This window comes from Thalassophryne amazonica, chromosome 7 (genome assembly GCF_902500255.1).
Source record: "Thalassophryne amazonica chromosome 7, fThaAma1.1, whole genome shotgun sequence".
Lineage (NCBI taxonomy): Eukaryota > Metazoa > Chordata > Actinopteri > Batrachoidiformes > Batrachoididae > Thalassophryne > Thalassophryne amazonica.
This window is the reverse complement of record NC_047109.1, coordinates 67751778-67776826: the sequence shown is the minus strand read 5'-3', so window position 1 is coordinate 67776826 and position 25049 is coordinate 67751778. Positions and strand designations below refer to the sequence as shown.

The following is a 25049-nucleotide window of genomic DNA, read 5'->3' as shown; positions in this document are numbered from 1 at the left end:
TCCCACAGGGCTTTCAGCCCTTCTTTCTCTGCTTGTGTTGCCTTTCTCCAGTTCTTGCAGAGTTGCCGACGCCTCTGCACCAGCTGGAGGATTTCCTTTTTCCTCCTTCCCTTCTCTCTTATGGTGGTCCTCTGTCTGGGGACAAACTCGCCAAACCTGTCCTTACAGGTCTGGTATATGCTGTCCCCAATCAGATTGAGCTTAGCCTCCACCCCTCCATGCAGTGATTCCTCTAGGGTCTTGATCAGGTCTGCATCCAGTGCGCGCCATGTCTCTACTTCGCTTGACTTTGGCCACTTGATCTTACTTCTTCTGGCTGGTATCTTAGTCTCTGCGTTTGGCTCTGTTCTGTCTGAGGTGGTGAGGACTGGGTCTTCATGCTCACGTAAGGGCTCGTTCTCCACCAGTGGACCTTCCTCCTCTGTCACTCTCATGCCTCCAGCAGTGTCGGGTCCATTGGCTCTGTGGTTTTTGCCCTGGCTTTTGGTCCCGCTTGTCTCACCTGCTGTCGCAGTGCAAGGTTGCTGTTGGTCATTAGATTACACATCGCCATCGGATATGTGTCCCATGTCGACGGCGCCTGGAGGGTTTTGAACATGTGCATTATACTCGGGATTTTGACCAACTGCGTGGACTTCCACCGATGGCTGTCAGAACGTTTTGGAACTGAAATCCGAAACTTTTCGGATATGCAATGATTCATATTTCTGACGCCATTCTGTGTGATTCCGGCTATATGTGACGGGGGTAACACAGGGAAGTCAAAGGTCTGCATCAAGTTACAACCCTGGTGGGCACAGCTAACCAAAATGTTAACTTTGATAACCACTAATCCACTAACTGAAAAGTTAACTTTTATAACGCTAAACCGATACACTCCTAAACAAATTAGCAGAAGTTACAGCTAACCTCTAACTTTCAGTATTGACTTGGCACACTTTTAGCATTGCAGAAGCTTCTGAGTTAATTCAGTGCAGCACTTGTGTCTTTAAACACCCTGTCAGCGCTTGCAAAGACGTCTCACTTACCTTACACGGTGGCAGTGTAGATCAAATGCAAGGCACTTTCACTCATGGTTTCATTTATTAACAGACTAATTCTGGACAGTTTATCAACACATTAACAGCAACTCTGTCATTTTTACAAAGTGAAAATATTGCATTTTTAAAGTAATGAAGAAGAAAGAATAAAGAAGGTTTGAGCGTTAGATCAACACAAGCACCAAAAGGCATTATGGGAAATCGAACTCGTCTTATCACCGCCCCCCAGCAAAACACATAGAACACTGCCATCTACTAGATGGGAGTGTGAAAAGTGGCCAACATGCTGAGTCACACTTCACAAACAGAATTTTCAGTTTTGCAAATGCTTTTTTGTTTGTTTGATGTTTGTTTTTTACAAATGGAAAAAATTACGTATTTATGCTTATTGGTTGAGCTAATAGGATTAATAAGTGGAATAGTTTTGACCATGCTAAATTGGTCTCCAAAGTAAAGAACAAACAAGGTTGGCGTCCATTGGATTGTTTGACATATGACATATGCTACCCTGCAACATGTTACGTAAGCATGACAAATGGTGCAAACTATTCCTTTTTCAAACCCTATTAACTAAACCAGTAATTTGCATCACTTTTTACCAAAACTGGAACAACTTTAACTTTTAACCCCTGCACAAACATTCACTCATAGATAGTCCAAGTACCTTCTTGGAGTCGTTATGATCAGACAAATAATGTGATATGTATTTCAATACGACTGGAGCATTTTCAGTGTTCATTTTGAAAAATGGTTACCAAGGCAACCGTGATGAAAATTCGCAATGGCTCAATATCCAGTTTTATTTTAAATATCTTTAGCTACATCTGTGCACTTTCATTGCATATAAGGAATTTGAAGCAAATTGGATTTATTCGTTATAATTAACTAAAATCTGGTTAATATGTGCAGATTTGGGAATTCTGCACATGGGAATGAGGTTGAGATTGAAAACACAGGTGAAGTTAAGACACAGACACTGAAACATTTGCTGTCTAAGGTCTTTCTGACTGATTTTCACAGAATAAGAAATTCTTAATAGTTCTGTATAAAAGTTTAATTGAGCCAATTAAAAATATAATTTTTATTATGAATTTATAATTTTTCTGGGGGAGATATGGTGGGTGGAGATGGAGGAACAGGAGCAGGAGGTGTTGCAGATATGTGGCACTTCACTGCTTCACCTCAGGGAGCATAGGAGGATTGTGCTCCAGGTCTGCTCATCAAACTAAAATCAGACTGTATTGAAATCAAAAATTAAAAATGAAATAAAACTTAATAAAATCTGGCTTGTGCCATATTTTTACAGTTGTTTTTTGTTTGTTTGTCTGTTTGTTTTTTTCCTTCCTGGGTTTGAAGGCTGTTACTTAGCGCCAACATTTGCCAGATTATACCTAGTGAGATTTCGGGGAGGTCTGTTGGGTGGAGATGGAGGAACAGGAGCAGGAGGTGTTTCAGAAATGTGGCGCTTCATTGCTTCACCTCAGGGAGCATAGGCAGATGGTGCTGCCAGTCTGCTGCACTCTTTGATGCTTTGTTCCCAGATCTGTTCCCTTGCAATAAAACCTCTCATTTCTGTCATCTACTGAGCCTGCCATCTTAACAGCAGTGTGCCAGGTTCAAGCGGCCACAACTCTAAAAGGGAACAACAGATAATCTGACCCTACAGTTAATTAAGATACTAAACCGGGTATTTGCAGCAGGTGCATAACTTTGCACTCACATTACAGATTGTGTAAATAACACAGTGGAGTTAGATACACACCAAATGCACTTGCACTATGCACATTAGACCCTGCTGTAGATAATAAAGCCAGACATCTCTGTATCTGACTATGTTCCTCTGTTTTCTTTTTTCTAGTTGGGACACAAGTTTTGGAGATCAGGGTTACATCAGGATGTCACGCAACAAAAACAACCAGTGTGGTATCGCTTCCTGCGGCTGCTACCCCATCATATAGATGGACACCAAGGACGGGATTGGAACTGAATCCATGACCAAAAAATATATATATTTTTTGATACTTTTTATGTTCAATTAAAGCACTAGAGATCTTTTTAGTTTATTTGTAGCTAAACATTCATTTCCATATGGCATTTAATTGCTGGTTTAGTGCCTTACAACACCATGTAGAAGTTTGCAAACGTGCTGTAATCTGTGACAGAGGTCCACGTTTTTAATTAGTCACATGATACCACGATTACCTCAGTATACCTGTTTACAGATCAGACAGATGTCGGTCTGGCAGTAAATACAGTATAGAGTGATGTGATGAACAGGTGTCAGGTGTGTTTTTTTTTTTTTTTCATCCTTTGTCTCACCAGGAAATCACCTTGTTGGTCAATTTGATTTTAACATTTTATGACAACAGAAAGCTCAAACACAAATTCTGTGTCTTTTTGCATGTTTTGCTCATTTTGAAAGTTGGTGTTGAGCTTTTCAAAAGCTGCTAATGTTAGAATGTCACAAATATGTCATAGTCATACTCTGCCATACTCTTTAATACTGTAAAGAACTTCTTCAACTCTACTTCAGCTACATGTTGGTCCAGTGTTAACTGAGGTCAAAATGTTTTATGGACTGATTTGATCATCATTCTGCACAAACCAGATCTGTCAGTTAAGAAAAAATCAACAATTTGCTTCTTAAATGAGTGCATCAGATGCTTTTTCTTTTTTCTTTCTCTCTTGGTTTTATGTCATAGTTGGGGGTTTTAGACACTTGGTCACACAAAACAAGTATTTTAAGATGATTGTAATGAGCATTATTGCACTGTTCTTTCATGTTTTTCATACTAACCAATTAATTAATTAATTAAGATTAATTGATCATGAAGATGCTCCTTAGTTGCTGCTGAAAGCATTCCAAGCTCATGTTACTGGAACTTGAAATTCATGTTGATTTACAAAAGTTTGCTGAAAAATACCAAATATGAAAGCATGATTTTGGGCTAAAATACAAAAGAAATTCTGAACAATATATGTGAAATATTATTTGACATACTGGTGCAAACAGCAAAAACAGGGCCTTGTTTAACATTTTCTCTGTAATGTTACAAAAATGATTTTGTTGAAGTGTTGGAACAAGCAGAAAAAGAATAGGCTACTTATGTGTTCTAAAAAAATGAAATTTTAAAATTAAATAAATGTTTAGCAAGTCGATTGCTTTGATTTTGATGTAACAGATTGTATGCAATTTAAATATGGATTATAATTGTGGGGAAATTTGAAATTCATCATCTTAGAAAAATGAAAATCAACAGTTTCTTCCCGTAAACATAAAAATAAAATCACCATACAGTAGTGTTGGGTTACAAATGAGTCATTTTTATTTTTTTTTTAGTGCAACATCACAACAAACAATTTTCACATGAGGTATTCAAAGGAATTTTCTTTAGTTGTTGATACAAAATGTCCCACCATGATTGACGTTTAAAGTGTTGTGTATTTTTTTTTTAAAAGCCTTTGGTTGGTTAGCCACATTCAATAGTAAATCTACCACATGGACAAGAATGGCACGATAAAGCATGGTGGGCCGGGTCCAAGCTGAGGTAACTCAGACTCAAAATATTTCCCTCAGCTCGTCCCCGTTTAAAGCTTTTGTATGGATTTCAGTAATTCCTACTTACAACAGTTGGATCAAACAGCATTTCAACTACGCTAAACATTTCTTGGGAGGAAAAAAAATGCAGGAGGTGTGGTTTACAAATGTGGAAAAATACCTTTTGTGTCCTCTGACCTTATTTTTTGGATGAGCGGTTGAATTGGGTGGGGTTGGGGGGGGCTTTCTTTGACGGCGGGTCACATGATTAGTTGTCAGAAACAAGGAATAGGCAACGTTGATTATAGCAAGATCCTCCTTGCTTGGATTGTCACCTCCTTTTTTGGTCTTGAGAATGATTTTATTTATATACAGAACATGGATCAGTGGGACACTAGCATACTGGATTTAAGCTTTGGCTGGACGGAGGCCCGGTTTGGCTCCTGACACGGATTGATTCCAGCACATTTGGTTTGGAGTAAAAGGCATGAAGGAGAGATGGATGGACAGACAAGATAAACAGACACCCTGACAGGATGGATTCTTTGGTTAAGGAATATCTTTGCCACACAACATCTCACACAGTTGAGGTAGATGGGTAAAGTATTCATGTACACGTAGGGGAGAGGTTGGGGGACACGGGGGAGTTACACAGTCAAAAGACGTCCCTCTGAAGACACTGTCTCATATCAGTTTCTCAGTTCCAGCTAAACATAATACCGTTTTATGCAACATAATCAGCAAGCAGACCCCTACTGGTGCTATCTTCCATCCTCTGAGTGCTACAGTAGCTCTGATAGGAAACTGCTAAAAGTACCCATAAAGATTCAGCAGTTTCACATCAATCTTTGGTTGTTTTTTGGTTTAAACATTCTATTTTTTTTTTTTTTTTTTTTGAAAGTATATATTAGCTTTCAGTTCTGCTGATTTATTATTATCATGCTTCCCTCTCAAACACTGCACCTGTTCCTGGCCTAGCTTCAGGGTCAAATTTCTAGAACAGCCACTAGGGGGTGCCACAGGCTGAAACAGCAATGCAGATCACCTGCATGGGCAACTGAGTTTGTCCCTCCCGCCTCCCCTCCTTACAGACAGGGAAGAGCTTCTCCACTTGACACGGAGCAGAAGGTGGCTCAATACAAACAGCTCTGTCTCCATTTTAGGCTCCCAGTCAGTGAGACAAAGAGGAACCTGAAAGGTGTCACCTCCGCTTTGATACTGTGACAGTAGCTAGCGAGAGGTCAGCAGAGGAACTTTATTCCCCCCCCCCACCCCACTTCTGTATAGATTGAACAGCACACCCCCACTCTCACTCCCCTCCGCGCTCAGCATGCTTACAATTGCTGCTCATTAAAGTTTAATTCAGTTCCATGCTCCACTACTCCACCACCTCCTGTTCCTCAAACATCGCCCCTGCCCCTCCACACACACACACACAGAGTACTACTGCCACTGTCCTCATTCTGGATGATTCAGCCTCCTCTCTGATCTCCCTCCACCCCCTTTTGAATGCCCCCTAAAGCCCACAGGTCTGGCCGAGAGCGGACCCTAGACCAGATACCCAGAGAGAAGACAGGATGAAAAAAGCTTTCCCTTTGAAGTCTGCGAAAAAGTCGATGGCCTCTTTCATGACCGCCCCTCTTTCAAGTGCATGCTGTGAAGGAGGCCTCGGCAAGCCGCCCCTTCCAACATCGAAGAAAGAAAAAGAGAGAAAACGGGTGTAAAACAGCTAGGCTAACCTTGCCAGTCTTTGGCAGCATTTATACACAGGTCAGAAAAACAAATCTTGGGGGATTTCCCATGATTTAGGCATCAACTGTGCAATGGCTGGAAAATCTAATTGTTTGTGCCTGTGTAGTTTTCAAAGAGAATATCCAACATGTTCTGGAAGAAACTTCAAGAACCCCAGAAAAATCCTAAGACCCTAAAAGGCCAAGCCTTACAAGCCACTGAAGGCAAGGAAAAAAAAGCAAACGATAGTAACAATTAACCCCATCTGGACAAGGGCAAATCTGACAATACCCAAAAGCTGAGCAACAAAACCAGATGCCCAGGAGATGAGGAACAAGGCTAAGAAGGCCAGTAAAACAGCCTGCGAGACAAAGACCCCAAAAAGGCAATAAATACTCCTGAAGAAGGCCGGAAACAAACAGTCAGTGTAAGTCCTGCATCTAGAACCTGAGGCTCATTGAGGCCGGTGCTTATCCCAGATATCATAGTGTGAAGTCACTGAGAGGCTGTGACTTCCCATGGATGGAACACCACTCCATCACATGTTGCTTCTCCAGTCAAGGCCACTACCCATTTACAGTTAGGTGGACTGAGGCACTGCAGATTAAGTGTCTCATCCAAAGACACAAATAGGCAGCATGACTGAGAACTGAACCACATCTACAGTACATCCTGACAGTTCAACTCCTATCCCAGTGAGCTACCTGCTCTGCCAAGCTTCAAAGGTTGAGCAACAAAACCAGAGAACCACAAAAGTTGAGTAACGAACAACAGAAGACTAGTAAAGAATCCAGAAAGAAGACAGTGAAGGTAAAATGGCATCCTAAAAGGAAAATAAAATCTATAATCGCAGTAACACAAAACTCAAGATGTCAACAAGATGAGGAACCTCAGAAGACAATGGGCAAACCCTAAGATCCCTGTGGAACTGAGACAACTGGCAGAAGAGCTTAGTATACGGAAGACAGCGAACTCACACAGAGCTGAACATATATACAGGAGAGTCTGGGTGGGTGGAGACAGCAGGTGGAGAGGGTGTCACAACCGTGCATTTCCCCAGGCAAACGCACAGTATGCATGCTTGCATTTGTCCCTGAAGGACTCTTACCCAGAGGCCCTCTAGACGGCTCTTTAAGTGGGTCCCCAGACACGGTCCACACTCTGCCAGACGGCATTGATCTAAACTTTTACAAGCAACCTGTGTCCCCAAGGGATGCCACATCTTTGACAGTATGGTCATTAACATTATCACAACATTCAAAAAAAGCTTTGGCCTTGGTGTCAACAGCTGACAGCAGAGACATTTGCAAGATTAAAGAAATCCCCGTTATTCTACAGAAGACGAAAACAAAGACCAGGCCTTAAAGAGAGATACGAAACATCGCTGGATCAGGCTGGATTGGGTTTGGTCAGAGTTGGGTGGGGGAATACAGGGTTGAGGGGGTTCAGGCCGTACATTCAGGGATGATAATCTTTGGTATTACGATGGGTTTCTACAGCTAAAAGTGCCCATCAGAAAAAGTCTTCAGTTTCACACAGACATACAGAGCATTATTAAATAAATACTTACAGTATATAGATAGCATAAATAAATAACCAAATAAATAGAGTGGAAATAAAAAGGGAAACAATAAATACACAAATGCAGTAATAAATACGTTGATCAGATCAGTAATTGCATTTTGTTCTTCAATATAACTACTGGCTAAAAGGAGGCGTGTTAAACTTTCCTTTGTGGACCAAAAAAATGACCTTGTATGTCAGTGGGGCTGAAATGACGACCCCCACACTTCCGGCGTGTTTCTATAAATAGAGCAATGTGCTTGAAATCTGTACAAAAAGGTCTGAAAGAATCACATTCCTCCATTTTTCTAGACATCTGTAAAAAAAGATTTTGTAATGGAGAAGAGGTGCGTACAGTTGTTTGGAAATGCGTGTTGGGGGAAAAAACTACACTGTCACTATACATTGTGTCAGGCATACCTCTTCCCTCTGGAGCCTTTGTTTTTCTTTTTTTTTTCACTTTTTTGGCTTGTTTCTGAATCAAAAATGGCTGCTGACCTTTTCATCTGAAAGCTCAGTCAGAGTCTTAAAGCTAGACAGTTTGCACCAACAAGTCTGTTTCTGCGTCCTACTTGTATTTATTGATTCTGTCCTGGCGTACGGTGAGATGCACTGAGGCTCCCCCCTTGAAAATTCTTGATTCATTCAAGATGGGATCATCTTTAAAAAAAAAGAGAAAAAGTAAAGGCCAGGGCTTCTGTTGATGGTGACTGATTGACAGTTTGGAGTCACGGACGCTGCAGAGCCTTCCTGATAACTCCAGGCTCTGATCATGGAACAGGTAGTCCTGGGAACCATCACCATGGAAACACATGCTAAGAAAAGGGATTTAGATTCTTCGGTGAAAAAAATGGGAAGTTTTTTTTTTAAAAAGAAAAAGGTTTTTTTTTTTCCTTTTGCGCCTTGATTCTTGAAAAAAAAGTCTGTTGAGGATTAACGTCTTTGGATGATGGTTAACACTTTTGATTAAAAAGTTACAAAATGGAGCTCTCCACGTGTAAACAAACGGCACGTCTTGATTTGGAGAGGTGATGACAAATTTGAAGGTACACCAAAATATGCTTCCTCCTGATTTGTAATACCCTCATTATCTTTGAGCTATAAAATCAAAATAACACAATGAGATGGTGTCTGTGTGAGGAGGGTGTGACTCTTCTTTGAGTCAAATCATCGCTGCACCCTCGACTATACAAACAGCAGGACCTCACGTCCTGCTATCATATCACTCTGGGTATCGCCCCCTTCCATTTCAAGGGAGCGATCGACTTTGGTTTGGAAAAAGCTTCAAGATACTTCATAAATCTATGATCGACAGCAATGTCGCTCCTTCTGATAATGAGGAGGACATTTACGACAGCTGATCTCTGCCTAGATCAGTCTATGTGCCCCCCTTGCTTCCTCAGTTCCCTCCCCGCCGCCCCTCATCACGCCGTGCTGCAGGACACTGCGGAAGAGGAAACGCTGGAACCCGAGGAGCCCGTGGAGGAGGGACGGCCCTCGTCTGCCCACTTGTTGAGGTTGCGGCGGCGGGCGTTCATGAAGAAGTTGCTGACGGTGGACAGCTCCAGGCCCAACTGCTGGGAGATGGTGACCTGTAGCTCCTTGGTCGGGCGGTGGTTCTCCCTGAAGATGGCCATGAGCGTACGCCGCTGCAGGTCCGTGAACACCAGCCTGGTGCGCTTCGGGCCCTGGTTGCGTTCTAGCTTGTTCTGCTCCTGCTCCTTCCGCTTGCAGGCTGGAGGCACATGGTTAAAAAAAGACAAATTAAACAGGGAAATGGGTTAGCTAAAAGACCGTCTGAGTAACTAGAACAAATGGATTAAGCTGGGGAAAGTGGATTTGTTGAGAACAAACAGATTAGCGGAGCAACTTTCATTAGTTAAAAGAGATGATTCAGCAACTTGTTTCACTGTGCAGTTAAAGAATCAAGATGTTCAGCCTTTCACATCTTACTGCCAGTGAGCTGGTGTTGGCTGATAAAGGGAAAACTACATCCAGGCCAATACTCAAAAAGTTTCCTCATCCTTTGCATTACTTTTTAATGCATTTGTCTGAAATATAAAGTGCAATAAGGACAATGAAGTGCACCAATCCCACATGAAAGTACATGTTCAAAGTTCTTATTAGGTTTGTCTGTTTGTTTGTCTATTAGCAGGAAAACTCAAAAAGTTATTGGATTTCAATGAAATTTAGTGAGCAGATACGTAGGTACTATATTTTCGAGCTGAAAAGATAAGTTGTATCTGTTAAAAAATGCATCATGAAGAGGTAAAACACATGGAGTATAACACATTTATTTTTAAAACATATATCATCTGTCAAGCAAGAAATGTCTGTGTGTATACGTGGCTCACATATCTCTCTGACTGTTTGTCAGATTGACCTCAGCTTTCGGATATGGCTTGCGCGTGGCATGATGATGTGCATCTTTTATCATGAAAATTTTGGAGATTAAGTTTCAGAACCTTTATTTTGATATTAAACCTTTATTTTGACATTGTAACATCAGTACTTCTAAAATGGCGCCCTCTGCAGTGCCTCTGTCATGCAAAACCTTTGTTTGTATATGGATTTACGTTAAAATTAGTTTCCATGTTCCATTTATTTCGTCATATAAAACCGCTAACGTAAAAAAATATAAATATATATTTTATGGCTTTATTTTAACACAAAACATGCTCCTCTCAAAATGTGACAATTGATTTCCTTCAGTTTTCACTCTTTAATAGATAAACCAATCAAAAAGTAAAGTATTACTATATAAGTAAAGTAAAATATTTTGAGGGAAACCTTGGCACTGTGATAAATACTGTACAGGTATATTCACTGGTTATGATTTTTATTAGTTATATTACAACTGGTGGCATTTATAAGTGCTGCATTCTGGTGATGGCATTTCACAACACTTTATTTAGAATTCAATTGGTCTGGTGGTATTTGGCATTATCATGCACTATTAATCTGGTGACGGCCTTTTTTAATTAAATTTTTAGCTCTATTTTTCTATTTTCTATAGGAATACAAACTTCCTACGGGCACTGCACTAATTTAGTATGAATTCAGGAAAAAAAAAAAATTGTGTGAATCTGAAGAAAAATATTTAGTCACACTATCTTAAAGAACAGGCTAAATACCTTCAATGTTCAATGTTTCTTGTTTACACTGTACTGAAAATGTGATATTTGTGTACTGTTACACCCCTATTTTATTTTTTTTTATTTTTTTACATATAAATCACTTTGGACTATAACTCACAGCATCTCCCAAACTAGTACAAAATCCTCCAATATCTACTCTTGAAAATATGTTAATGTTCAAGGAAATATGTGATTCAACTTTGGAGGTGATCCCAAAATATAATCTGGAACTCAGATCCAGAAGAATGTTTGGCACACTGCAACATTTAACTCAAAAAGTTGTGAGAAGATGTTGATGAAATTTGATGAGCAGATGGATCATGTCTGACAAAATGAGGGATTATTTATTTATTTATTTATTTATTTATATTTGATCTGGAACATAGTTTGAATCCAGGATCCAAAATACATTTTAAGCCCTCAAGAACATTTGATTAAAACATTTATAAATAATAAAAGGCATCAGAGGGCTGAAAACCCTGCATGCTCTGAACAAACACAACTTCCTTTTATGAGCTCCTCGTGACTTCTTGACAGTACTTAATACCAATCAATCACAAATATTTTGTTGATAAATAGCAACTTTAAGTCATCTCTCTAGCCCTACTGGTTGCAGAGATATAGCAGAAAAAAAAATTGCACCGTGTTTTTGTTAACCTTGACCTTGACCTTTGTCTGATCCTCTGCAAAAGTTAATCATGTCAAAATATCTGCCCAAGTAATATTCCCACCAGGTTTGGTGAAAATCCCTCTAGCTGTTTCTTAGTTAGCTTGTTCACAGATAGACAGACATGCAGTACCCGCTTCACCAGTGCAAAGGGTAATGAACTTTGATAATATCTCATAAGGAGATAAGTAATGTCATTGGAAATCATTTATCTAATTTTTGAGTTGATCTGAAACATATTCTGGATCCAGATTCTAGAAGAATATTAGAGAATGGATCTTGATGAAATTTTATAAGCATATAGAAAATTTCATAGCTAAGTGCACGTGAAAGTGGCTATTTTGTCAGGGGTGAATATGTGGCTTTGGTGGAGGTATGTGCTCAAATGATTGATACAGTATATGAAGTTTCACGCCTTATCTGAATCAACACAACAGGTTGATTATGACACCACTGAAAAGACATGCTGTTGCCCAACAGGTGAAACATTTAAGCTCCCATCTTGACGCTTTAAAGCATGCACTCTACATTGCATTTGGGCATGTCCAACTACACTTTGCTATTAATAGGGTGTGTAAACTGAGCTCAAAGTAAGGCATAAGGGGGTTCAATTTAGTCAATTAGTCATGGGTGTGTTTGGGTGTAAGAATTAAACCAATCAGATGAGTAATTTAAGTGCTGGGGTGTACCAGCAAATTGCACTTTACTATTCAAACAGCAGTTTCAAGAGAGTTTGTGTCAAGTTAATAAATCTACACTCACACTTCAAAGCATGCAAGTGGACAGCAGCCACCAAAGCTCCCTGAGGTGAAGCACTGAAGCAGTACGGCGAAGTTTTGCATTTCTCTATTAGTGGTCACTTTTATTTCATTTAATGGTTGTGTTCAATTCAGTTGACTTGTGTGCACAAGTATCGTGAAGCCGCCTATGTACAGCTTAAATATTGCACCGTATAAATCGCAGGAAAACTCTACACTTGACTTTAGACCAGGTGTTTGTTGCTCTATGGTGCAATCACTTTCAGTTGCCTCACAACAGCAACACACCAACACTGTGCCGGATCACACACCTCATTTTAAGTCCAACATGCCAACAAATGAGTGCAAGTAAAGATGTGATTTAAAGAACGTGGGTGCTGCGTGTGGAAATGACAACTACGTTAATGGAAACTGCAATGATGTGTTGCGCTGTGCGCTGCTTTGCATCACATGGTAGACAGATTTGCATTATTTCATATAGATTACAAGACATGATCCAGGGTCACTTAAGTTTAATTTTGTAACAAAAGGTGTCTCTGCCTCTGAATGATAATGTTTTATTCAATTCTAGATTCCAGGTCCACTTGATTTTGGAGGAAGATGAGCTGCTGTTAAATGTCAGTCGGAGTTTGTAAATTATTTAAATGGATACCCACAGACTCACACAGTGTCCTTTTTTGACTTTGGGGTGGAAACGGGTTGATTTAAACCACACTGCTCCTTTACCAACATTGTAAGTTGCTCATGTCATCAGTTCTATCTTTTTTATTGTTTCAATACCCTGCATGAATACAAACTAGGTGACAGTTTATTGCAGTGCTATGAGGTGTGTTTCAAACTATAAACAAGGTGCAGAAGATAATAATGGTGCAGGATAACAAAGGCCCAATACAACTGGTGATAAATACACTTACAGCTCAACAACAAATATTACATCATCTGAAGGAGGCTGCAACCTGCCTTTCATCAAGCCATTAGTGGAGAATTCACATTTTAGATTCTGTCTCATAGCATCATTATTTATGTAATAATTGACAATATTTCTTCTTGAATTATCTCAGGACAGATTCTTAATTTTAATGCGTGGATAAAGTTAAGGAGGTGTTGTGCTTATTAGCTAATATTAAAAGTAAATAAATCTGTGGGTTAAACATCACTCAATTATACAATCAATATTTCCGTTTGCAAAGTCAGTAATTATAAGGGGAAAAAAGTAAAATAATAAAAAAAAAACATGAGAGCAAAGGCGCAATTGAGTGAGGAAGACAAATAGGTTTGTGTGTGTGTGTGTGTGTGTGTGTGTGTGTGTGTGTGTGTGTGTGTGTGTGTGTGTGTGTGTGTGTGTGTGTGTGTGTGTGTGTGTGTGTGTGTGTGTGGTGGGGGGGGGAGTTGATCTCTGATCCATTTTGAGAATGAGACGAGCGTTTAGAATTCAGGCTGCAGCTCCTCTGCATATCCGCCAGTGAACCCTTCACCTCCAACACGCTGTAATTCTGTATTTACAGGAAACACAACACCAACCTCTGCCTTCGTGCACCAATCCTACACCCCCCACCCACCCACCCCTTGTCCATCTCCCCTTGTCTCCCTTTGCCTTAGTGGACACTTGAACATCATTAGTTTCTCATAAAAGTCATTTACATGTGGCTGCAGTGAGTGAGTCATAATCACTTTAGGGGGGACTAATTTATTTTCTATTAAAGGCAGGTTACATCAGGGCAGAGTGAAACAAGCAGACTCGGCACTGCCCAGGGTGTTTAGAAGCCTTAAGTGGACTAAAACATATTTGGGGGAAGCCGTGCAATTACCTAAATGCACATTTTTAAGGGGTTTCAATCAGCACCGCACGGCTGAGCGACTGTTTTGCTGATGGTATCAAATGCATTTCTGAGGGTAAGCAGCATGTGCACGCGCGAGCACGCGCACACACACACACGAGCACGGGATGGATGTGCTGCTGCTGCTGATACTGGACTTTTATTACACAATTATTGTGAGGCCTGGAAATTAGAACCAGTTTTGTGTGCACTTCTTACGCTGATGTTGCGTTAATATTTTAAAATTTTGATTCCTCAATTAGTCTGTTGACAAGAAATGCTCAACTTCATTTTTTACACAAAAATAATCCTGATTCCTGTATCCCAAATGTGATATTTTAATGTTTGTTTCTGTTTTATAGTTCTGTGCATTTTAACTATTTGCATGTTATGTGCTGATGGTTTTTACCAAAATGCTTCACTTTAACTTCTGTATAGTTTGTGGACAAATTTGTTTTATGTTTTCTGACATTTTATACACTAAATAATGAATGAATAGATTGAAGAAAATGCCAAATCACAAATGAAATCATAAATTGGAGTCAAATAAAAGATCTTGCCTCATACTTTGATGTTTAACAGTTGTCTTATTTTTGCACAAAAACAGTTAAGTGATAAATGATTCAGTGTAATAATAATAATAAAATTAAATCAATTAAAAAAAACACTGTCAATTTTAGGTATCATTAAAGGGAATATCTTCCATTATTTTTGGTGTTGATTTTATAAGTGAGGAAATCAGCTCCAGTTTTCTTAAATTGTAGCCACCATTCGTATGTAATTGCTGTTCTTACTGTTACCTACAATTTTACATCCAATTACATACGATTGTAACCAAGTACTGCAATGACACCTGATTATGTAACAGTTATATTATGCGATTTATTTATTTTTGCACATGCGGCAGTGGGTGCACAAAATGCGACATCCTCTGAACTTGTTTTTCCAAAACTTGTCCAAAACGCTAAAAATTCTCAGTTAAAATCCCAAAACAGTCTTCTGTTGAAGTGGGAAATATGCTCTTCATAGGTTTCATATTGTGGAAGAGGATCAGAAGGAGGCTTCTCCATAGAGAACGGGTGGTCCTGATTACTGTATATTATAGCCAAATGTCCACTTTCACCTACTTCTACGCAAGATTGCCACAATCTGCATCAATTAAATATAATGTTTGCTTGGATCACAGTTTAACCCAACATCACAAATGTTTAAAGCTCTCTCAATTGCTCACAGTGTTCTACAACGTTAATATTACCACACATTACACAGGATTTCAGGCCCGGTTGGGTATTTGGTTTTTGTTTAGTTTTGTTTGGCTCCCCCAAAGTCGTAAACAATTGGCTCTCAAGACATACTTTTTTCTGCCACTTTTTCACGATTATTCAGTTATAAAAGTGAAGAACTAGTTAATCTTTAAAGCTTCACTGCATTTAAAAAAAAATGTACATTGTTATTTTTTAACAATATTGAGGTCTGAAATGACCTCAATAGTATTCAAAAATACCAAATCACTATCATTTTCAAACAAAAACAACCACATCATAGGGCTGACAGCTGACTTGGTGGTTACAGTGCATCCAGAAAGCATTCAGTTTCCACATTTTTTTATGTTACAGCCTTATTCCAAAATGAATAAAATTCATTTTTTTCCCCTCAAAATTCAACACACAATACCCCATAATGACAATGTGAAAAATGATTTTTTTTTTTTTTTTTTTTTTTTTTTTAGATTTGTGCAAATTTATTAAAAAGAAAAAGGGGCAGCACAGTGGATTAGTGGTTAGCACTGTTGCCTCACAGCAAGAAAGTCGTGGGTTCAATTCCCGTGGCCTTTCTGTGTGGAGTTTGCATGTTCTCCCCGTGTTTGTGTGGGTTTCCTCCAAGTGCTCCAGTTTCCTCCCACATCCAAAGACATGCGGGTTAGGTGGATTGGAATCTTTAAATTGTCCGTAGGTGTGTGTGTGTGTGTGTGTTTGTTTGTCTGTTTGTGGCCCTGCGACAGACTGGCGTCCTGTCCTGGGTGTACCCCGCCTCGCGCTCTATGGCTGCTGGGATAGGCTCCAGCCCCCCGCGACCCTTAAATGGACTAAGCGGTAGAAGATGAATGAATAAATGAATGAAAAAAGAAAAAACTAAGGAATCACATGTACATGGTAAGCATTCACATCCTTTGCCATGAAGCTCAAAATTAAGCTCAGGTACATCCTGTTTCCACTGGTCATCCTTGAGATGTTTACAGTTTAATTGGAGTCCACCTGGGGTAAATTCAGTTAAATGCACATGATTTGGAAAGGCACACACCTGTCTACATATAATCTCCCACAGTTAACAGTGCATGTCAGAGCACAAACCAAGCAAGAAGTCAAAGGAGTTGTCTGTAGACCCCTGAGACAGGATTGTCTCAAGGCACAAATCTAGAGAAGAGCACAGAAATATTTCTGTTGCTGTTGCAAATGATGAGCACAGTGGCCTCCATCATCTGTAAATGGAAGAAGCTCAGATCCACCAGGGCGCTTCCTAAAGCTGGCCGCCTGTCGAAACTGAGTGATCAGGGGAGAAGGGCCTTAGTCAGGGAGGTGACCAAGAACCCAATGGTCACTGTGTCAGAGCTCCAGCATTCCTGTGTGGAGAGAGGAGAATCTTCCAGAAATCCACCAATCAGGCCTGTATGGTAGAGTGGTCAGATGGAGGTCACTCCTTAGTAAAAGGCACATGGCAGCCCACCTGGAGTTTGCCAAAAGGCATCTGAAAGACTCTCAGACCATGAGAAACAAAATTCTCTGGTCTGATGAGACAATGATTGAACTCTTTGGTGTGAATGCCAGGCATCATGTTTGGAGGAAAGCAGGCATCATCCCTGCAGTGAAGTATGGTGGTGGCAGCATCATGCTGTGGGGATGTTTTTCAGCGGGAGACTAGTCAGGAAAGATGAATGAAGCAATGTACAGAGGGCGACAATTCATGTTTCAGCAGGACAATGACCCTAAGCACACAGCCAAGATATCAAAGGAGTGGCTTCAGGACAACTCTGTGAATGTTCTTGAGTGGCCCAGCCAGAGCCCAGACCTGAATCCGATTGAACATCTCTGGAGAGATCTGAAAATGTCTGTGCAAATGACACTCCCCATCCAACCTGATGGAGCTTGAGAGGTGCTACAAAGAGGAATGGGAAAAGCTGCCCAAAGATAGGTGCACCAAGCTTGTGGCATCATATTCAAGAAGATTTGAGGCTGTAATTGCTGCCAAAGGTCCATCAAATAAGTATTGAGCAAAGGGTGTGAATACTTACATACATTACGAATTGGACGACTCATCATAACAGTCGACTACGACTAGCTAACATCCGACTAGTCGACTATTTCTTTTAGCCACCTAGTCGAAAGCCATTTATTAAGTTAATTTAACCATTAAAAAATAGAGCTGCTGGAGCTGCCACTTAGTGAAGAAAGTGTATGAACCTTGGCAGTCTGTCAGCTCAAACGTAGTCTACGCTTAGTAAATTAATGCAGGTATTGTCTTCATGCTAATGCTGTTTTTTTGTACTTGTGACTTTGTGCTTATATTTCTTAAAATAAATGCCACATTTGAGTTCCACCATGAACATTCAAAATTGGCTTAATGTCAAATTTAGCTGCCAACTAGTCGACTAGTCCATGACTAATGGTATCCAACTATTCAACTAATGATTTTTATTAGTCGTCCCAACCCAAATGTACATGTGATTCCTTAGTTTTTAATTTTTAATAACTTTGCAAAAATTTCAAAATAAACTTTTTTCATGGTGGCATTATGGGGTATTGTGAGTAGAATTTTGAGGGGAAAAAGAATTAATTTGCTGGCTGTAACATAGTGAAATGAAATACTTTACAGATGCTCCGTATTTTGTACTTAAGAGTGTCCCATTAAAATCCTAATTTCTTAAGATATAAGTAAAAAGCACCTGTCAAGAATTAACATGTGCCATAAAAATGACTTTAACCTGATTTTCAAGCAAATCATCTTTTCTTTTCTTTTTTCAAAAATGGATCAGACCAGTCAAACAAGACAAGATAAATGACACTCTTGATAAAAATTCTTGAAAAAGCTGTTTTGTTGCAGAAATGGAGAGGAGTGGTCATATTTTTCCTATACATGATTTAAGAAATTCTTACATATGGAACTGTAATACTGCCAAAATGGGTTTGATTACACAGGAGCTCTGCAGTGGTGATAACCTTTAAATCCTCAATTTGAAACACACTGATACACTACATGAGGCACAACAGCTCACAGATTTAAGTCATTTGATTGACTTAAATCTGTGTGTTAACACAGAGCTGTAGATTTTTACTGTACATCCCTCACATCTGTAAATACCTCTCATCAAGGTGCAACCTCACTGCCGTGCTGTCACAACACAATCAGATGGAGAGGTTGCAATCGCTCTGACATCCGCTCGGGTTTCTCTCACATAAAGCGCTCCAACGTGATCGGGAATAAATCTGACTGTGACCACGTGATCCTTGAAAAATCATTATGTGAAGGAAATGTTTTGACTCGGGGATGTTGCTCGTGTCATCCTGAGATTACAGGCCCACATTAGCTTTTAGGCATCCTCAGCTCGTTTGCTTTCATGAGAGTTATTGAACCACGTCTCATTAAAATCTGAGCAGGCTGAGATGTCAGAACCATGTCAATATGACTACAACTGGAATATTTTTTTTTTCCACACTACACCATCCGTGTCATCGATATTTGGCGGGTGGAGGCGCGTACAGTGGTGCGCGCTCAGCTCCGTGTACTAATGAAAGGAACAGCATGATCGCGCTGGCTAGCTGGCTTGTAGCAAGGATTTATGGGTTGTTGGAGGAGTCAGGGTGTCCTGCCGCTCTTTTCTTCCTCCTCCTCTTGCCTTCCATCCCATCCTCGACTCTCTTTCCCTGGTTGACCATCATAAGGCTGGCCATTAAGTAAATGCTTCCTTATGCTGTAATCATGTGTAAAAGGCTCACAATTACCATGCTATAAATCCCCCGTGCAGGAGTAACTCCTGGAGACATAAATTTTCCCCCATAGGCTTCTTATGATCGTGGGAACAGCCCCTAATCATGATGTATGCCGCTGTCTCGTGTTGGTGAAACGTGATCGAAAGCCCTTTCCCTACCCCCCGGCGTCTCAACCTACACCCCCCTTGTAGCCACCGCTGCCCCCCTCCCAAACACACCTCAGCCCCTACATCCCTGCCTCCCCCCCTCCTCCCCAGCCCACCCCCTGCTGATTTCTTGGGCCAGGGGCTGATAGAAATTATTGATTAAATCTGTGCAACTCAGACTCCTCGACCCACAGAGGCTGGTTAACCCCTTCAGCACCAGAGTGGAGTGAGCTGCAGATAAAATAAAATAAAATAAAAAGGAAACACACAGCACAGCTGTTCATTTGGGGACTGTTGTGCAGCGAGTGCCACATCGACCTGTTTGCAATTCCTGATATGCAAATAGTTTTGGCTGTGACCTTTGAGCCCAGCCAGGGCGGCGAGAACTGTACGAGAGGTGGTGGTGGTGGTGGTGGAGGAGGCTCTGTCGCTTTGATTACTGTGGGGGTAGTGCAGCCAGCGAAGCCAACGCGTAAACCGCATTGACCTTTTTTATTCATTTAGACCTTTAGTCAAGGGCTTCGGCCATCATCTTTAAAGTTATAGTCTGTGATCCTGATCCCCGCCCCTTGACTTTAAGTGTCGGAACACGACTGTGTGGACTCCATCCTGCCTTCTCTGACTAAATCCTGATTGCTGCCTCCGCAGCCTGAGGTTGTGCTGGAGATGCATCTCATATACAGCGCGGTAATCCACCGAGCATACAGGCCCATAAAAAAAACAAAAAAAAAAAAGAAGAAGACACTGCAGATAAATCCGAGGATCAGCTCCTCCGTGGTGATGCTTGAAAACAATTACACTGAAAGACAAAATGGCAGCAACTGCATCCCCGTAATTAAAAGCGCTGTGCTCTGTATATACCCTGCAACGCAGAGACGGAGCAGGGATTCTGAACACGTCAGTGCTGCCGGCTGACGCTGAAGGGCCCGCTATGTATTTAAGTGAGTGCTGCATTAAGGAGGATCATCTTAAAATTTGAGGCGTGAAGCTCGGAGCGCTCGAGCTATCTTCAGACCAGGGAGCGCGGGGCGCCGCACATTTTAATTCCAGTCTCGATTTGCCGATGCGGCCGAGGTGTGTGTGGGCAAGGCGTGCTGCTCTTTCCCATGGAAATCAATACCGGCTTGTAATTAAACAAAAGGGGGTTGGCCAGGGGTAAAAACACACACACACATACACAACAACCCACTTTGGAAAGTAGGTTATGTAGAAAAGTGCAGAGCTGTCCAAACTGTGGCTTTGCCAGGAACTAAATCTGCAATTTCAGACTGTGTGGGAGCGAGAGGAGCATCGTCAAACATTAGCATACGTCTCTGTGTAGGCGCTTAAATTTTTTATGAGCCTGATTGATCGTCTGCTGGGTTTCAAACCCTGACTCGTTAAAATAGTGTTTGTAAAGATAAAGACACAAGCAGATAGAATAATAACAGCAATAAATGATTGATGATTAACAATCTGCTTTAGCCGATCAACTGAACAAAGGGCGAGTTTATAGTGATGATGATTAGGCGCCTGCACGACAGGAAGACCGTTTTTACACACAGAGCTTTTCTGCATGCGAGACGACGACATTTCTGACCCAACCTGGAGATAATTCATCGTGGCGTTAAGAGGTTTGGGCGTGATTGCTGTAAGGTTTTCTCCAAATGGAGGATGTACACATGTGCTCTTAGGGCCAAACAATCAAAGATCAATAATTGTGAAGGGATTGCAAGAGTGCACAATCATTACCTATGAACCCTATTGTGTTGTTGGGCTTAATCAGTGGCGCTGCTGACAGAGAGTGAAAAGCAGTGATCAAGTGTGCAGGCTCACACACACGTAGCGCTCGCAGACCCCCGCAGCGTGCAGATACACTCTGCCCGGCTTGCATTACCGTGTTCACTCGGATCTCTCTCTCTGGCGCTTCGTGTATCAGATGGGCCCTCGGTCCCTGTGGAGGGACAACACTGTAACACAGCACTGTACAGCGTGCTGTCTTGTCTTCAGCCCGCACCCCCAAAGAATATTAAATGTCGAGCAGCAGATTGCAGCGCGCCTAAGATCTTTAGGTGGCAAAATCTGTGCAAATACGGGACACGATCATCCTTTTGTTTCGCCAAATATGAAAATGGTCTCAAACTTAAATGCGCAACATTTCGTATTTAGCCTCGCGGTAATTGCCTCAGTGACGACGCCAATAAAAGATGTCTGGCAAAAGCTCAAGCCTCATTTGCATCGGCTACCTCGCCAAGTCAACTTCAGCCGTGCGCTGAGCAGATATAAATCACTGCTACAATTAATCAATCGCTGCAGAGTGGCATATCGGCACAAATTATTTTGTGGACTGAGAGGCGATTAAATTGCCAACGGCTGCTCACACTGATCTTCATGGTTCATTGAAGAGGAGGGCAAATGTATGTGGCTTTTTTTGGGTAGGGGGGACTACTGTACGATGTACAAATCAATAGGTGGTGTTTGGGAGCAAAGTAAACAAAGGAATGGCACATATGGCCCTTTGGTGCTCAGACTGTCCTCAGTATTCTTCTCAGTTCTGATTACAACTGACTTTACAAATGAGACAGTAAATTAATTGTCATTTAAAAGAAACAGAATCAACAATTTTAATAATTGGCATTCAATGGGTGGTGGTGGTGGGGGGGGGGGGTTGAGACATTCTGACTTGTTCCTACTGAAATGTGACATTTTCTCCACTTCTGCTTTATTTGAGATAAACTGGATGCAAACTGTTCCACAAATAGTTTATGACCTCATTTCCCTGGTTTGAAACATCTGTAAACCAAATGTAAAACAGGTTATACTGCATTAAATCTGACAAAGTGATAATACACACATGATTATTTTAAGGATCCAGTGGTTTCAAATGCTTTAAAACACCTTTCATCTGCTGATTTTAAAGTGGTGACATTTTGCAGACTGCTTTGAACTAATTGTTCAAAACAATCTAAATTTGATTTTGTACTTTTGATGTGATAAAACATATCAATGGAAGACATTTATTTTATTCTGAGAAGAAGCCAGGAGCATTTTGTGTCAATTTCTGACTTTTTATACACTGAGTGACGAGCGAAATAATAATAAAATGACTTGACGGATCAATGAAGACAGTCATTAGTTGCAGACGGTGTCCAAAGCAACGCTACATGCAGCAGTGTGAAGTCAGAGAAACATCCCTCTGATGCTTTTGCTCTTCCTCATGTCTCCACCTGAGCAGCATACTGATTGCTAGAGAGGAGAATTTTTTTGGGAAGACGTGAAGAAGGAAGGTGTTTGGGGAAAACAAGGTGAGAGCGAGTGTCTGTTTGTTGTTGTGAGCATGGTTTTTGTGTATGTTCATGCTGTGTGCTTGACCATGTTTTTGAGGGAGCAACACAGAGGCAGATAGAGTGCAAAAGCAGATCTTACCCTCCAGCCGGAGCGAGGCCATTCTTTGAAACTCAGGCTCCTGGAGCCAGCGGGACATCCTCTTAAAGGTCTCACGGCCAGACTTGAGCTTGCCCCAGGGCTTGGGGTTCCTCAGGAGGTCAGACAACGTGCCCTGCGACCTACACAGGACCCTCTCGGCAAAAATGGCCTGGGGGATGCTGTAGCGTTTCAGCTCAGTGATGATCCTCTGGGCTACATCCCTGGTGTTTATCTCCTCTCCGGCGCCGCCTCCACTTTCTCCGCCACCCTGTGAGCCTGGAAGCATGCCCTCACCGGGCGATGATGAAGCTGACGAAGAGGAGTGTAGGTGATCGACCATCTTGGAAGCCTGCTGGCTTGGGTGGTGGTGTGGCTGGTAGTGCTGGCTGTAGATGTGAGGGTGGTGGCTTGGAGCATGCTGATGGACTTCCATTTTGTTCAACTGATGGCTGACTGATGCATCACTTCCTCCAAGCCCTGGTGGGGACATCTCACGGCCGAAATCTGACGTCCGACAGAAGAGGTTCCCGCTGTGGACATCGTAGCCGCCGTGGAGCATCTGGCCACTGTTACCACTGGGGCTGTTGCCCAAACTGCCATAGCCATGCATGGATGAGCCAAGGCCTGAACCTGTGGATGGGGGTGACAAACTTTGGGACATTGCCAGGTCTTTGCTGTAAGGGTTGTAGAAGTTGGCGCCAAGTCCTCTGTCTTCACGCATGAGAGTGAAGCTGCCGATAACGTTGCTGACAGGCAGGCAGGGGTGGTGGTGGTGGTGATGGTGGTGGAACTTATCGTCGAAGGGTTGTAAAGGTGTCAGGGTGGTGTAGGTGCTGCCAGAGCTGGAAGGGGAGTCACCACTGTAGCCAAGTGCTGACATGGTGTGATCAAAGCCTGGAGGACGGGGCTCGGGCTCCAGAGACATTGAAGGGCCCCCGAGGGAAGGCCTAGGGAAAGCAGCTGAAAGGTCCCGTGAGTGTAACATAGCCCTGCCGTCCTGGGTGTGAGTCAGATCAGAGTGGCTGTGGAGGGACATCTCCCCAAGACTCCCATCCATCTTCACTTCCACCAAACAAACCCTAGTTTTAACTTCTGGGCGCTGTGGGCAGTTGCTCCTGTGTCAGTATTATTCCCCAGCCGGGCTCACAGTCTGGAAGGTCTCTCCTTACACCAGACTATGGATTTATTGATTTGTGAATTAATTGATTTCTGGGCTTATGGGGTCTAATTAATTATCTGATAACGTTAAGTACTGTCTTCAAACTCCGGGAAGACGAGTTTGCCACAGCATCAGGAGCTTTAAGTGTGATTTTTATGCACTTGTCTGGTGCTCAGCTGAACTGCTCGGCAGATGTCTCGCTATTGTGCCTGCGTGAGACAAAACAAGCGCCGTTACTCCACTTTAACCGGTACAAATGTCAGACAAAAAAAAAAAAAAAAAAACAGTCAACATACTTTGTCATACAGCCTCTATTTACACTCATGCACGCGCATTCATGGCAATCAAAGGTGTATTTAAGTTTATTTTGTCGGAACACGTGAGGAAAATCTGGATAGAAGCTTTGGAAGCGCTGGAAACGTAACAGTTTGGATTTTTTTTTTTCCTGTAAAGTTAAGAATGCAGAAGCAAGGCGCAAAAAAAAAAAAAAAAAAACGTAACAGCGGCGCGTCTGGTTTGGAGATTTACGCCACGTATGTAAATGTGAACGTTTATAGATATGAAATGCCAGTGCAAAGCGCCGATGTGACGTTTGAAGAGGCGCACCATCCTACCGTTATTCTCCTCTGAGCAGAGCGCGTCCTCGGCTGGTGTCCGTCCTCCTGAGCATCTCTCCGATTGTGTCGCCGAGCAGCCTGCAGATTCACACAATTGGTCCGCTGCGCCCCGGGGTGCCGCGATACGTTCGCCACAGCCACGCAAAAAAAGCGCACACATATACACACACAAACGCACAATAGCAATCTGCGCAAACCTGTGCGCTCTCTCTTCGCTCCTCTTCTGTTTTGGTTTGTTTCCCCCCAGTCCTAAAAATCTCCGGTCCAGCCTCGGTTGTTGCTCTCCACTAGCAGCTCTCCTCTTTTTCTTTCATTATCTCGTGAGATTTTCCTCCTCCTCCTCCTCCTCCTGCCTCTGCCTGCCACTTCATCGATCTCACCACCAACTCTTTCTCATTCTCCCCCCCGCTCGCATCGAGTCTGCTTTCAGTGCGTCACGGCCTTAAAAATCTGACAGATGCGCGATGAAATTCCTACTCCAATTAA

The 25049-nt window shown here is 41.9% G+C and overlaps 2 protein-coding genes across 2 annotated transcripts in view; one reads left to right on the top strand and one right to left on the bottom strand.

Annotated features, from left to right (window-relative positions):
• Nucleotides 1–4339, top strand: part of ctss2.1 (cathepsin S, ortholog2, tandem duplicate 1) — a 40333-nt gene extending 35994 nt beyond the window's left edge. Inside the window, exon 8 of the mRNA XM_034174377.1 lies at nt 2899–4339. Within this exon, the coding sequence (XP_034030268.1) occupies nt 2899–2998 (100 nt within the window). The 3' untranslated portion in view covers nt 2999–4339. The remainder of the gene's footprint in view (nt 1–2898) is intronic.
• A 4-nt stretch (nt 4340–4343) lies between these two features.
• On the bottom strand, nt 4344–24707 carry onecutl (one cut domain, family member, like). Its single transcript, XM_034174376.1, has 3 exons — nt 24561–24707; nt 22788–24155; nt 4344–9607 (listed from the first exon to the last, which is right to left on the bottom strand). Exons 2-3 carry the CDS (start codon nt 23842–23844, stop codon nt 9297–9299), a joined length of 1368 nt encoding a protein of 455 aa, XP_034030267.1. The 5' UTR covers nt 23845–24155; nt 24561–24707; the 3' UTR covers nt 4344–9296.
• Between the last annotated feature and the right edge of the window lie 342 nt (nt 24708–25049).